Here is a 15246-nt window from a genome sequence, read left to right on the forward strand (position 1 = left end):
TCCCACAATGACTGTATGTTTTTTTCTTTTCACCATCTTTTCACACTGAGGTCAACTGAGGGACACATATGCAACTATTACAAAAGGGTAAATGCTTCAGAAGCAAAAACAATGCATTAAAAGCCAGGGGTGTAAACTTTTGAACAGAATGAAGATGTGGATTTTTTTTTTTTTTTTGCCTAAATATATTTTCTCTTGTGGACTATATGTAAACACCTTTTATGCAAAAATATTATATTCAGGTCAGTACTAAATAAAAATAAAATACATTTTGGCTGATCCCTCTTATTTTGGTGTATGTAAACTTTTGACTTCAACTGTAAATCTAACTATTTAAATCTAAATAGCTTTCAATTGATATTTACAGTTAAATGTATGCATTTGGCAGAAGCTTTTAAAGTGACTTACATGTCATTCAAGGTGCCATGAATCCATTACCTTGGCATTGCTAGCGTCATGCTCTATTGTTTGAGCTACATGAGTAATACTAATAGTGATTTGTGTTGGTTTCGTATTAATAGTGCTTTGTTCCTTTTTTCCATTAGGTAGGTGGAAGTCATTGTATCCCTCCGCAGCATGTGGCACACAGTCGGGCATCTCCAGAGGACCTCTCACGAACATCACGACTGGTAAGACCATCTCTAAACAGGCTTGTCACAGACACAATGTGTGCCACATTTCAGACTTGCACTTTAGCTCTTTGTAAAAGTCTGGCTTGTGTTGTTACGCCGCTTTATAGTTTTGCTTGATTTAGGGGCTTTCAGATATGAGATGTTGATTTAATGCACAACAGCAAAATGCTTCTCTGCAAAATAGTTGGTTTTGTACTTTCAGAATTAAGTCACTTGAGTTTAATAAATTGTGCCGTAAATAAAACGTAATATTGGTTTACTAGCTCATCTTCAATCAATTCTAGAAATGTTATTGTGTTTTTGAAGATGTCTGAGGTAGGGAGTTTTGTAATGCGACTCTAATGCACATCAGATTCTCACCACAAGCAGCTGGGTTTCATCAGTAAGATTGTCTGTTTGTGAGAGAACTATTCCTTGTTCCTTTGCACAGAACTACTCCAACACCCTGACAGTGCCAGTGCAGTGTACCGTCAACCTGCCTTCCTACAGAGACGTCAGTGTGAAAATTGGAGGATCCCTCCGTACTGATGCACTGCATGCGGTAAGTAGCTGTGACTTTGAAATAACAATCTGATGAAGATGAAGAAGTATAATGTGAAGATGAAGAAGTATAATCAAGACACAGTATTCACACACAACATGAAGGCTTTGGTTAAGAGGAGGATCTCCCAAAACCAATGCAAAACTATGACCAGACCAGTAATTAGAGACAAGAAGTCAAATAGTACATGTAGGCATTCTATAATCAGGATTTGTTTACATTTTGTACTTTTTTTTTTTTTTTCATTTCTTTTTCATTCGCTCAAAAACAAAAAAAGCACATGCTTTGAATTTACATTGACACCAGAAAGTAATTTAGACACTTAATCCACACTCAAAATGTCTGCATTAAAAGCAGGTGGCATTTATATATAATACAATAGATATAGGGTTTGAAAGTCAGAAATATAATATGCTAATAACTATATAATAACTATAAGTAACTTGGCAACTACTGTACATGTCAACTAACTCATTAGAGTATTAGTAGACTGTTAGGTTACGGTTAGTAGAATAAGTTGACATGTATTTAAAAAGTTACTTACAGTCACATATAAGCTACCAGTCAAAAGTTTTTGAACAGTAAGATTTTTATGGTTTTTAAAGAAATCTCTTTTGCTCACCAAGCCTGCATTTATTTGATCCAAAGCACAGCACAAACAGTAAATGTTTTAAATATTCGTACTATTTGAAATAACCATTTTCTATTTGAATATATTTCAAAATGTAATTTATTCCTGTGATTTCAAAGCTAAATTACTCCAGTCACACGATCCTTCAGAACTAATTGTAAAATTCTGATTTGCTGCTCAAATTTTTTTTCAGGTTTCAGAAGAACAGCATTTATCTGAAATAGAAATCTTTTCTAACATTATTGTCTTTATCATCATTTTTTATCAATTTAAAACATCCTTGCTAAATAAAAGCATTAATTCCACCATGACAAAAATGTACTCAACTGTTTTAAATATTTATAGTACTACTACTACTACTAATAAAAAAAAATGTTTCTTAAACAGCATCTCAGCATTTCTGAAGGATCATGTAACACTAAAGACTGGAGTAATGATGCTGAAAATGTTGCTTTCATCATAGGAATAAATTGCATTTTAAAATATATTTCAATAGAAAGCAGTTATTGTAAATAGTAAACCTATTTCAAATAAATGCTGGTTTGGTCAGCAGAAAATAATTCTTTCAAAAACAATCTTAGCAATCTTAAATCAAAAACTTTTGACTGGTAGTGTAGTTACTTGTAGTTTGATGGTATAAGTAATTATCAAAAAGTGTTAGCAGACTGTCTACTGACTGGTAGTTGCAAAATTACTTATAGTTAGTAAAATATCTAAAGTAGACTCAAATTAAAGTGTTATCAAGTAAAGTTATTTCTGAGAATGTCTCTAGCATTATTTGTTTGCAGCGTCCACTTGGTATGATTATTTTATATCTAATGCAATGAAAGTCATTTTGCAACAAGTGCGGCCTCAGTGTTCTAATACACTGGCGTTTTTCAACCACCTCTTTAGCTTCTCACCTTTAGTGCTAGTTCTCTCCAACTTTCTCACATCCCCTGGAATAAGCATCTGTCAGAAAAACTGAAAACTGTTTTTCTTGTCCCGGGCAGCTGAAGTTCAAAACCTTGGAGCTGGTGACGACAGCCTCAGTGGAGCTGAACCCTTCCAGCCCTATGTTTCTGCCTGAAGAGAGGCCGGTTAGACACGTGAGTCATGCTCTACACATCAGCATTTACAGAAAGCCACATTACTGAAATAGATCTATGACCGAATTTGTGTAGATGTGGTTAGTATGAGAAGTTGCTTTTATCTTTTCCATCCTGGGCAATTTTCAGAGACAAAAATATTGACAAATTATGTGTTTTCATTCCTCTGTCAGGACGAGTTAAGAAAAAGTGTATACAACCATAAAATACACTAGCATTACTGAATATTTGACTTTGTACAGTTAGGCGTGCTGGTTTTCCCATGCAAGAACCTTCTCTTTACACATGAATGTGTCTTCTGGTGAGCTACTGTGTGTGTTGTTTCACCACAGTAGAAGAACCTGGAGCCAAGGGGACCGAAAGGACCAGCAGCACATTTCGGTTCTGTATTTCTGTGGGGTGCTGCCATCTGTAGGCAGGATAAGAAATAAATAAATGTTAACATCAACTAATCTGATCTCAGCTGCTACAGATGAAACATGAAATGTGACAACCTGTTTAGATCCCGAAACCAGTACCAAGATATACAAAAAAGTGCTTTGAGAAACCCATCAGTCACAGCATGATGATCTCTGATAAAGCAATATAGTTTGTTATATGTTTCCTTTGTATGTGTGTTTTTTTTTTTTCAGATAATCCTAGAGATGAGGAAAGAGGAGGATTACCGTGTTTCCATTTGGATTGTCCTAGGTAGCACACTTGGAGGCCTGTTACTGCTTTCGCTCCTCATTCTGGCACTTTGGAAGGTAATGTTTCCTTTAGTGGTGTCAAAATTAAAAAATTTTCAGTTTAACGCGTTAAAAATATTTAACGCAATTAACGCTGGGGCGGGCTAGGTTTGGCCACCCCACTTACAACTGCTAAAAACTGCTTTTATTTAGATACGGAACTTTAGGGGCATAGGCCTATATCAAACAGATATTTCCAGACGCGCGCTCCACTTTTACCTCAGCGCCAGGCCCGAGTCAACCGAGCACAGAAACGATACCCGTGATGAGGAGCTTAAGTAGAACAACAGTGAACCGCGGTCAGAAGAGATGTTGTCAGATCATATGTCAGTAAAAACGAGTTTACCTGTCCTGTCAGCCGTTATACTCCAAGTAGTGTGCTCCTAGCGCGTCCTCTTCAGGTGCACGCACAAAGTGCCGGTACGCGCGCTGTATTAAAGGCTATATTAAAGCGTTGTATCATCGAATGACTCTATGAGAATGCCGTGTGAAACTGCCTTAAAACGTGTAAGTATTACTTTTGACAGAGGCGGAAAGTTAAGTAAATTTAAAAAGTACCTGTAGTTTATCAGTGTGTTTTTCTGGTAACAATTTACAATAAGATTCCTTAGTTAAAATTAGTTAACCACATTCGTTAACATGAACTAATAATGAACTGCACTTATACAGCCTGTATTAATCTTTGTTAATGTTAATTTCAACATTTACTAATACATTATTAAAATCTTGTTAACATTAGTTAATGCAGTGTGAACTAACATGAACAAACAATGAACAACTAGTTAACTAGTTTCGTTAACTAACGTTAATAAAGATTAGTAAATACAGTAACAAATGTATTGCTCATGGTTAGTTCGTGTTAGTTAGTACATTAACCAATGTTTAACTAATGAACCTTATTGTAAAGTGTTACCGACTTTCTTTGGAAAACTTTACTTCACTACATTCCAAAGCATAATGTCATAATTTTTACTCCTCTGCATTTCATAAATAAAAGTTATTTGTTTTACCTATTAGGAACATTAAAAATGTAGTACTTTCTTGTACTCAAGTAAATCTTTGAATTACTTTTACTTGAGTTAAAGTAAGAAAGTAATAGATTTCTAATGTAATTAAGTACTAAATGATATTTGATATGAAACGTAGTGCAGTAAAAAGTACAGTATTATGCTTTGGAATGTTGTGGAGTAAAGTTTTCTTATTAAGAAAAACACTCTGATAAAGTACAGACACTTGAAAAGTACTTTTACTGTAGAGTAAAAATACTTCACTACTGTCCGCCTCTGATTATTGATGAGTGACATTTAAAGCAGTTTCAGATCTGCATTAAGTTCAGCAGCGGCAGCTTTTAAAGTAACAGCAGGGAAATAGCCTTATAACCAGCTGCTGTGACGTCTGTTAATCACATAACAAAATTAAATAGAGAAATCAGTAACTTCTGTAGCTTTATCTTTATTTAATTTATAATTTAGTGTTTGATAACTTCATTAAAGTAGGCTATATTTTCTTCTGAAGGACACTGAAGGTAGCTATATGACATTTGTTAAAAATTGTTTATGTGAAGATTGTTTTAAGTTCACTTAAATTATAAGTTATTTTCTAAAGTCTAATAAATGTTAAATTGATAGCTCTCAATTATACTGTAATTGCTATAGTCAATGGGTATATTAGGTAGAAAATCATGACATCAGTTGGTATCAGTGATACTTGTTTTCAGTCATAAAAAAGATGACATTAAACAAATATTAAAAGATCGTTTCTTTGTTGTTTCTACATTAATTTGAAGTTTGAATGTGAAAAAACTTCAATGTTAGGTGGGATTAATCGCAATTAGTTTCAGAAAAAAGTGTGATTAATTCCTTTTTTTTTTTTTTTTTTTTTGATTGACAGCACTAGTTTTCTTATTTTTTAAAGCATGGATAAATAGAAGGATGGATGGACAGTTAGAGTGAATGTTGATCATTTGTATTTTTCTTTCTTTTTTTTCACTCCAATAGTTAGGGTTTTTCCAAAGGCAGAAAAGGCGTGAGGAGACTGAGAACGAGGCTAATGGCAAGATGATGGAAGAGCGATAACGCAGGCTGCTCAAGAGGGTTCAGACAGGCCTACAACTCAGGGACCAACCAACAGCAACATTAGACGTCTCTGAAACAGAGAGAAAGGGAGAAAGAGAGAAAAACAAGACCTGAGGCAATGAAGAAAGGAGAGGGTTTTGCTCTGTGCACTGGACGACCTGTTGTTCAACCTTGAAAAACACTGCATTGACGCTCACCACGCCTGCACTGCTTACTGAGCCGACCCTACAGATGGGTCTCCATCTCACTTCTCACTCCAGATCGAAACCCTCAGATGACAAGATGAGGACATTTTTCTGAGAGAGGTATGTAGAAGATGTATTCAAAAAGGACGATTTTTTTTCCCACAGGGTCTTTGGAAGCGCAGTCAGTTGCATTTGATCCTTGGGCAAATCCTGACTCTGCAAATATACAAGAGAAACCTCAAAGGGCTGTGACTTCGGTGAAACAGCCATGTTTTCGGTGCTTCTTCGTGGACATCTGGAAAAAAATGGACATCTTGGAGAGAAATAAGTGCAGAAGTTAGCTCATTTTATTGTAATGCCCGTCATATGTAATGTAATATTAGGCACTGGAGTACTGTATGTAACTCTGTTTTTTGCAGTAGTCATAATTTATTGAATAGAAAATTAATTGTTGTGGACTTTACTACATTTTGTTTTAGAATTATTCTTCTCTAATACTCTAAATAATTATACATCTACATTTTATGTTTTTTTTTTTTCTTTATATATGCTCATTCTTGAGTCTCATAACAATAGAGGATGGACATTTACTATCTGACTTTTTATTTTTAAATATTGATGCACTTTTTATATTGTAGTGATACAAACTTGAATTTTGTAAATATACAGGTTATCTTTGTACACATATTTCAACTGTTTGCTTTCATGAGGATTGTGGGATTGCAGTGCATCTCTAGTAGACATTAGTTCTAGTTAAACTTCCATAAGAGAGCAGCACATCCTCAAATATGCTTCACACCTCAACAAGTAGCCTTTGAGAAAGGGTATGCTTACTGTACAGTACGTCAACCAGACTGATGATGGTTCATTCATTTCAATTAATAAGAATATTGTTTAAAAGTTCCCTAACATCAAAAGATGTTGAGTGTTTACAATGCTATGACACATCCTTACATTTGCAGATGTATTGTAGTCAGGGATCCCTATTCACCAATGCTTTATACTATACATGTCCAACAATATAAAATAAACATCTAAACAAAGAATTTGGGAAAAGAAAGCGTGTTTATAAATGACAAGGGATGATAGATCTTAAATGCTACCTTTGTGTACAAGCAATTCCTCACAAATGTGTTCATAAAACATTGCCCAAGTAATTGGTTGACTACAACTTGGTGATAAGTATTGGCAGTCGACTGGGTTTTATTAGTAGATTATACATTTGTTCCATCTTTGAACAAAGAAATGCATGAACTCTGCAAGTATGTTGGATATGAACTAGCTCAATAAATGGCTAACCAGTGACAGACACCTAAACATGTGCATTCTTAGAGTATAGATTGATATAAAGGATATATACTGTGATGATATACGTTTGTGAAAATAATTGTGCTTGTAACATTTCGCGATATTACTCCAAGAGAAGATTTTAGATTGATCAGAGTGTCAGCGATAAAAGAGAAGTACAGCTGCTTCAGTTATCTCTCTGGAAGCACTCCATTCTGTATTAGTACCATAACCATTCCAGTCAAAGCTCGTAAAGTCCCCACACTGTCTAGGAGCCCCTTCAGGAAAGTGTCCACCTCCACCAATACAAAACTGCAACAATATGAGTACATTAGTAGCAGCACAGCATACATTTCTTCATATAACATTGGTTGTAATTATATTACTGTAAATGCATTTTCTCTTCATTTTTATGCTGAAACATGAATTATTGTCTGAATTTTTATTTATCACAAATTATGTTCAGTAATGTTGCTGTAAATTATCCATATTATTTTTAACTTACATGTTCAGTGTGACAACCGGTTGGTTTAACGCCTGAACAAATAGCCATAGCTGCCTTTTCAGTATTGAAGACTCTGAATGTGATGAATCCGGGCTCAAATATTCCTGAAAAACATGCACAAAATATATCTCGGATAATGATCTGTCATAGTAGGTCCACTTGCAACATTAAAGTGATTAGGTTGCAACAATGATGATGGCTTAAATAATAGCATCACTGAATAATTTACATATTGTATGACTGACAGAGCTAGTTTCTCCACACATATTTGCTCATATTGGCTCAAGACTTACAGTATTGCCCTACCTCTTGAATTAGGACTATACAGATATTTGGTTGATTTCGTATCTCCAGTATCATACACTATTGGAATAGCAGGTCCATTATCAGTCAAGCATGTCCCGATTCCAAACCTCACAGGGAATTTCTGGAAAAAGAAAGACAAAAAAATGTAGATTTGCCTATATGGAAGGATTCAAACTTAAAAACGATGTCAAAGTTTCTCTAACCTTAAATAAATTGAAAAGGTTTCCTCCATGTTTGGTTAAGAAGTGATTTTCAGTGTGGTATCGCAGGATAGAGGCAGTGCTCCAGAGTTCCAACTCAATATTATTAGGAACATGCCACACAGATACATCCTGTGCCACAATGTCATAGTATCCAGGATTCTGTGAAAGAAAGGTAACAGACTGTCAGTTTAGATTTAAGATAAACATGTTTTGATTGTCATCCCAGTGTCTTAGAATGTTTTCTATAGCCTGGTCCAAACCAGAGTTCAATTGACCCATCTTGCCCCGCTGGATTGCATTTACACAGTATTTTTCGGTTGAGGTGAACAATTAATCTGTGCAAGTTAATCCACTGAAAAAAAAAACTCTAATTAAAAGCTGAACATTTGCTTCCATTCTGGAATGGCATTCCTTCTTTGAAGCTGTCACTTGATGGTAGGGTTGCCACCCGCCCCTTAAAATACGGAATCGTCTCGTATTTGAGAATGAAATTGCGCGTCCCGTTTTGAATCAATACGGGACGGGTTTTGTGCCATATTTTTTATCATCGGGAGAATTCCCCGTGGCCTAGCAGTCAATTTGGCCCGCTGCCATTTTTTATTTTTATTTTCATATATATTGTTGTATCTGTTGCCTGCCGAATGTACTGAAGTGATTATTTCCAAATTCGCCATTCAATAATAAAACTCTTAATAAATCGTAATCCGGTTCGTTTTGACTGACAATGCAATTCGCCTCGCGCACGCTCGCTCCGCCCATTCGCGCGTCCGCCAAAAGAATGCAAGACTCGAGAATAGAGCGCCCAGGTGGAGCAGAGAGGCCAAACTGTCCTGTTCAGGACATCATTTACAGGTCAGATACATTTGTAAATAGACTATTGTAGTTTTGTCTTTGTTTACTTAGTTAAGCATTAAACTGCTTGCAAATATTATCAATACCAGTCAGTTTGCTGCAAAATTAACAAAATTACATAACTGTTGTAAAGAGTTGGAATTTAGCAGACAAAAATTCACATTGTTTTATAACAAGTTTAGAGGGAGCTATGGCTAGCAACAATATGGCCCTTACAAAAATTAACCATGTTTTCGCTAAAAACCAAAAACCATGGTTACTATAGTTAAACTATGGTAACCTCAAATTAACAAAGGGTTTGCTACACTCTAAAATATGCTGGGTTGTTTTAACCCAACGTTGGATCAAATATGGACTAACCCAACTGTTGGGTTAAAAAATTTAATTGAAAAATTTAACCCAACAGTTGGGTTAGTCCATATTTAACCCAACGTTGGGTTAAAACATCCCAGCATTTTTTAGAGTGTACACTTTATGGTATTTGTAGTAAAATTTTGGTTAAACAAATTGTAATCAAAATGCCAAAAAAAAAAAAACACGGATACTACTATACTTTTACCATAGGCCTAAAAAACCTTTAATTATTTTGCATGGCACCAGCCAATGGATTTAAACTTTTTTATGTGATAATGATAATGGATATATATATATATATATATTGTCCATGGTTTGTTGTGGGTTTTTGGGATGGCCTGGATGAGTGTGCCCCCCCATACTCCAAACAGTATGCGTCCCTTATTTTTTTGTATTAAAAGTGGTAACCCTACTTGACGGTTTGAGCAGAATATTCTTAACCATGACCCTCCAACTGTTAATTTGCTGTGAGTGAGTGATGGAGAAGAGGAGTGCTAAAAATAAAACCCCTCCCTCTTTTCAATATTCCATTTCGGTTGGAAATCTGTCGCTATGCTGAAATAAAGCAAGCAGATAGCCGGTTCATTCTTTAAAAGAATGCAGAGTCAATTTCTGCTGAAGGCTAGGAGATATGAATTCTCTCTGCTTGCAGAGAGATCACATTTGTCAAAAAAAAGTTCAAACACAAAAACACAATTTGGCCATTTCACACAATCAGTAGTGGTTCATTATGGAGTAATGAGTTTACATCAGAAACTAAACGTTCCAGAATTTGCATTTATCCCCGGATCAGCGTTTTTATGCAGACCCATGTACAGTTTGCAGGTGTGCACCCAAGTTTAGACAACAGTGTTCACATTATCCAACTGAACTCTGAACAAACCCTTAGTGTCCTTTTGGTTGCTTCCCTTGAACCTTAAATCTATTAAGGTAATAAAAAAGTACCTTATAATCATCACTTGTAGCGGCCTCTGCAGCTCCGAATGTGACTGTGTTTGCCCATGTCCCTTCACCATCAGGTCTGTTTGGGTCACTGCCCTGCTGACTAGACCAGCGATCACCAACAGTGCACTTTCCATACATGTTGTTTTCATGAACACTGGCCACCAGTGTCCAGCCGCCGCCAGCAGTGGTCATATCACAGTACGTCTGGTAAAGGACTCCTCTTGATGAGGTCAGATAGTACAGGCCGTCTGTTTGAACATGATGCGTCTCGCGAATTTCTTTGCAGCTTCGACCAACATATTTAATTCTGTCCAGAAGTTTTGCAACCTCGGGGTAGATGTTGGCTTCTTGTTGAGTTGCTAAAATATGAAACATACATGTTTATAATAAATTATGGCTCAAAATGGGAATTTCAAAGTTAAGATGAATTCATTTCAATCCCGAAAAAAATTACACTTACTTAATGATACCTCACAGAACAATGTCGACAGCGAGAGGCTAAGAAGGATCCGTAAAAACATTTTTGTACTTTGCAAAAAAAAAAAAAAAGAAAAAAAAGAGGAAGGTTATTCACACACATTAAGCACATTTTCTCCATAGTCTGATAGACATGTGGTAACGCAAATGCTTGCTTTATCGCTGTTAACATTTTTTTCTCAGTCATTTCAAGAATAATTGGTTAATATTGATGAAATGCTCTCATGTGAATCTTGACATTCACTGAAGGGGATTGCGTGAAGCATTAGATTCTTTCTGCGCTACATTGCAAGTGAAGATATCGTCTAGGTTACGAAGGTAACCCTCGTTCCCCGAAGGAGGGAACGGAGACGTTACATTGCGAGATCCCAATGTAACGTCGAAGTGATTCGACTGAAGGGGTAACGTCTAGGTTACGAAGGTAACCCTCGTTCCCCGAAGGAAGGAACGGAGACGTTACATTGGGATCTCGCAATGTAACGTCGAAGTGATTCGACTGAAGGGGTAACGTTGTGATGCAGATGAGTATCTATGGCCTGACAGTCAGGGAGTGCAGAAAGAATGCATTGTAATTCTGCATGTACCGTTCTGTAAGGGGTGTTTCGTATGTTTTTTCTAAAAAAACGTATTTTCTGTATCCCACTGACATCGTGCTATAATCTCTTGACGACAAACAGTAAAAAAGCGTGAATCCTTTCCAATCTCTTTTAATCAATATTAAACATACAGTAACCCTAATGCGTAACTTATGTTATAAAACTGATATCTGCCATCTAGACTTCTGCAGAAAGTCTTGTGCATTTTCAATGATCAAATAGCTTATATCAGGTAATAATATCACAACACTGTTATATTGACATCATTGATAAATGTTTTGATGCCAGCTATCTTTTCGTGAAAAATGGCACAAAGTACCAAAGCGATTGGTGGTTAGTATTATGGTTAGTATTTTCGTGTAGCGGTCATACAGCCCGTGAACGCGCCGCTTGGCTTACTTTCACTTTAGATTCACTTCAGTTTCTTTCGTAAAATAAATAGATTACATATGAAGGTACCATCTGTTTAGTTTACTCTATTTAATTTCTTTCTATGGTTTAGAAATTCTTACGCTTTTGTCTTCTGTCTTCCTCTTCTGATGTAGCGAGCACTGTCGAGGCTTCAAGCTCGCGCAAGTTAGAGTATGCGCGTGCCGTGGCAGTTACTTTAAACCAGTTGCGGCTGGTCCATAGGGGGCGCTGGGGCGCCGCCCCCCTCAAGTTAGCCAAGGAAGAAGACTATTAATATGTTAAAAATAAGTTTAATACATATTGCAAAATAATTACGAAATTGCATTATTTTGACATACTATTCGACTGTTAGTTATGTTAGCACCTGTTAAAAATAAAAAAAATCTAAACTGTTTTTCGTTTGTTTGTGTATGCGGGACGCCGGCCAAATGGGTGTCTATTAGGTCTGTAAATATTTGAAACGCATGTGACTTGAGGCTGAGCTCTGATTGGCTTGTTTCAGATTGTCCTCGGGGCGCAGAGCACTGCGCCCCAGACCCTCCCACTTAAGATCTTAGCCAATCAATCTTGTTTTTATATATTTTCTCCTCATGTGATTGGACCGTTCTCGACTGTCAAATATGTGCAATATCTTTTCCGAGATGAAAGTAAATTTGTTTTTATCTTTCACAAGCCATTCAAATGAAGAAAAAATAAACAAAATAAACATACGAATCATGGAGCTTGGATAGAGTTTGCTTGCTAGATGCGATGTAAGTCATGCCTTTTATTGTTTTCATTGTTTGTTATTTCAAAGTCCTGTCACCGAAGCTTTGTGGGCAACTACACAGAAAGTAACGTTAACTGTAACAATGCAGTTTAACTCAATCGTCGGTGTACAAGCAAGGGTTTATGTAGATGTCTTTTTTCAAGTAAATTGTGAGTGTTTATGTTAGTATTATTATAAACACAATATTAAAATAGATATATATAATATAGTGTTCCTTCTTTAATTGGACATACAAATATATTGTCAATAGCATTATAATTACTTATTATATTGGACTATATATAACTGTATGAAAATTAATTTATATGCAATGTTTTATTACAAATCAATTTATTTTCTCTGTCTTTGAGATTTATCCTGTGGCTCCCTCGTGTGGATAACATTAGTATTATGGCCTTTATCTCTGAATCACATTAATATAAATGGCTAATATTTTTTGGGATGATTACAAATGTTTAATGATTACTTTACTGATAATAAAGCCTGTATTAACAGTGTGATTCATTTTGTGTGCGCCCCCCTAAAAATTTTTAGCACCAGCCGCCACTGCTTTAAACCTTGTTTTTAAGAACCCTGAGTTCTTTTGGCTCTGACTCCAGCAATGCCTCTGTCTGTGAGATGAAATATCCAAAATATTTTCTTTAGGCTATATTCTATACATAGGCTACTATAATTCTTTATCGTGTAAATCAACACTATTCTTATTGTTTCTTTTGTTAGCATTAAACTTCTTGATTATTAAATCCCACATATAGGTTGTTTGCATATGACGTCATTGCTGTGGTGAGAAATGCAGCTGGAGGGCAGGACGTAATATAGGAATCAACAGCAGAAACTTAAAATGCCTGTTTTGCGTTGTTTATAGGCGCTTAAAATCGGTCAAACCGAGAAACCACACAGTTTTTTTTTTACATTGTATGAAATCCTGCTGTTCGTAACGGGGAAAGTAAAGATATTGACTGAAAAGTGCAGGAAAATGTGGCTTGTAAACCTCTGCGGTCAGGAGGAGAGCCGTATGTGTGCAAATGGTTAAGAAAAGATATAATAACAAGTTAAGCTATTATAAAAAATATATATATAAATAGATACAGGGTGAGACTGAGAATTCACTCAATGCTAAACGCCACTCGTATACACGATGTATATTTTATTTTATTATTTTATTTTATTTTAGTGTGTATGCTAGAGGCCGTTCAGACTTTTGGGGGGCAGGTGCTCAAATGCAAAAACGGTAACCCTCTCATAATTATAAATTATATATACAGTAGATATACAGTATATATATATATATATATATATATATATATATATATATATATATATATATATATATATATATATATAAACAAAGTCATACAATGTTAAAATAATTTAATTAATATATTTTAATATAAAATAGAATATTTTTTTGAATACTTTATTATTCTAAATATAACATTTTTAATATAGAAATGCTGGAAGAAAAGAAATCATACTAAACTGAAACTACCACTAGGTGACGCCAAGTCTTAATAAATGAATCATACAATGATTGGCAACTGTTCTGCTTTACAGGTTTTTTTAATTGGTTTGGCGCAGTTTTCATAAGCATTTGGTACATTTTGAAAACTTTTAGTACTTATATCACAACAGATCATCAAATGTGCACTTTTTTCAAACATTTCAGCATATTTTCAATTGTGTTAGTAGAATAATCCCAACATATTAGAACATAATCCCAAAATATCCTTTTCACTACACAAAATAAGTGTTTCATCTAAATAAATGTTTCATTCAAAGTAACTGCCTTTCATAATGTTATCACTATCAAATTTTTGATTTGCATCTCTTATCTTTTAATACAGTTTAATACATTTGTCTGTCATTTAATTCAGCTGATCTTAATGTTTAATCAATGAATGATTCAATATGTTCATGGATTTTCAACTTGACTGATTGTCGTCTGGTCAGTAAGTCACAAATTGCTGTAAGAGCTTTCAATCAAGAAATGCTACCCACCAAACACAGAGACGTCCAAAAGACGTAATTTTGACGTCTTTGCCATACGTTCAGAAGACGTCCACTGAGAAGCCAGAATGAAAGTTTTTGCGACGTCTGTTTTAGACGTCTTTTAAGTGTGCAATAATGACGTCCAAGTGACATAAATATTGAACGTTCAGAAGACGTCCACTGAGAAGCCAGAATGAAAGTTTTTGCGACGTCCATTTTAGACGTCTTTTAAGTGTGCAGGAATGACGTCCAAGTGACATAAATATAGAACGTTCAGAAGACGTCCATTGAGAAGCCAGAATGAAAGTTTTTGCAACGTCCGTTTTAGACGTCTTTTAAGTGTGCAGGAATGACGTCCAAGTGACATAAATATAGAACGTTCAGAAGACGTCTACCGAGTAGCCAGAATGAAAGTTTTTGCGACGTCCATTTTAGACGTCTTTTAAGTGTGCAATAATGACGTCCAAGTGACATACATATAGAACGTTCAGAAGACGTCTACCGAGTAGCCAGAATGAAAGTTGTGACGTCCATTTTAGACGTCTTTTAAGTGTGCAATAATGACGTCCAAGTGACATAAATATAGAACGTTCAGAAGACGTCTACCGAGTAGCCAGAATGAAAGTTTTTGCGACGTCCATTTTAGACGTCTTTTAAGTGTGCAATAATGAC

At 35.5% G+C, this 15246-nt stretch overlaps 2 protein-coding genes across 2 annotated transcripts in view; one reads left to right on the forward strand and one right to left on the reverse strand.

Annotated features, from left to right (window-relative positions):
* Positions 1–6780, forward strand: part of itga11a (integrin, alpha 11a) — a 55019-nt gene extending 48239 nt beyond the window's left edge. Inside the window, exons 26-30 of the mRNA XM_073836158.1 lie at positions 546–629; positions 1063–1173; positions 2797–2892; positions 3525–3638; positions 5618–6780. Coding sequence (XP_073692259.1) covers positions 546–629; positions 1063–1173; positions 2797–2892; positions 3525–3638; positions 5618–5695 — 483 coding nt within the window. The 3' untranslated portion in view covers positions 5696–6780. The remainder of the gene's footprint in view (positions 1–545; positions 630–1062; positions 1174–2796; positions 2893–3524; positions 3639–5617) is intronic.
* Positions 6781–6928: 148 nt separating this feature from the next.
* LOC141331188 (intelectin-like) lies at positions 6929–12007 on the reverse strand. Its single transcript, XM_073836157.1, has 7 exons — positions 11918–12007; positions 10793–10860; positions 10333–10691; positions 8182–8340; positions 7979–8099; positions 7673–7776; positions 6929–7479 (listed from the first exon to the last, which is right to left on the reverse strand). The coding sequence occupies exons 2-7, from the start codon at positions 10851–10853 to the stop codon at positions 7327–7329; spliced, it is 957 nt and encodes a 318-aa protein (XP_073692258.1). The 5' UTR covers positions 10854–10860; positions 11918–12007; the 3' UTR covers positions 6929–7326.
* Between the last annotated feature and the right edge of the window lie 3239 nt (positions 12008–15246).

This window comes from Garra rufa, chromosome 3 (genome assembly GCF_049309525.1).
Source record: "Garra rufa chromosome 3, GarRuf1.0, whole genome shotgun sequence".
In the NCBI taxonomy this organism is placed as follows: domain Eukaryota; kingdom Metazoa; phylum Chordata; class Actinopteri; order Cypriniformes; family Cyprinidae; genus Garra; species Garra rufa.

Excerpts from the sequence above, each read along its gene's own strand:
- LOC141331188 (XM_073836157.1), bottom strand. The coding sequence starts at position 10,853 with ATGTTTTTACGGATCCTTCTTAGCCTCTCGCTGTCGACATTGTTCTGT. Across the intron at positions 10,692-10,792 it reads GTTCTGTGAGGTATCATTAA|CAACTCAACAAGAAGCCAAC; the intron begins GTAAGTGTAATT and ends TTCATATTTTAG. Across the intron at positions 7,480-7,672 it reads CCGGTTGTCACACTGAACAT|TTTTGTATTGGTGGAGGTGG; the intron begins GTAAGTTAAAAA and ends ATATTGTTGCAG.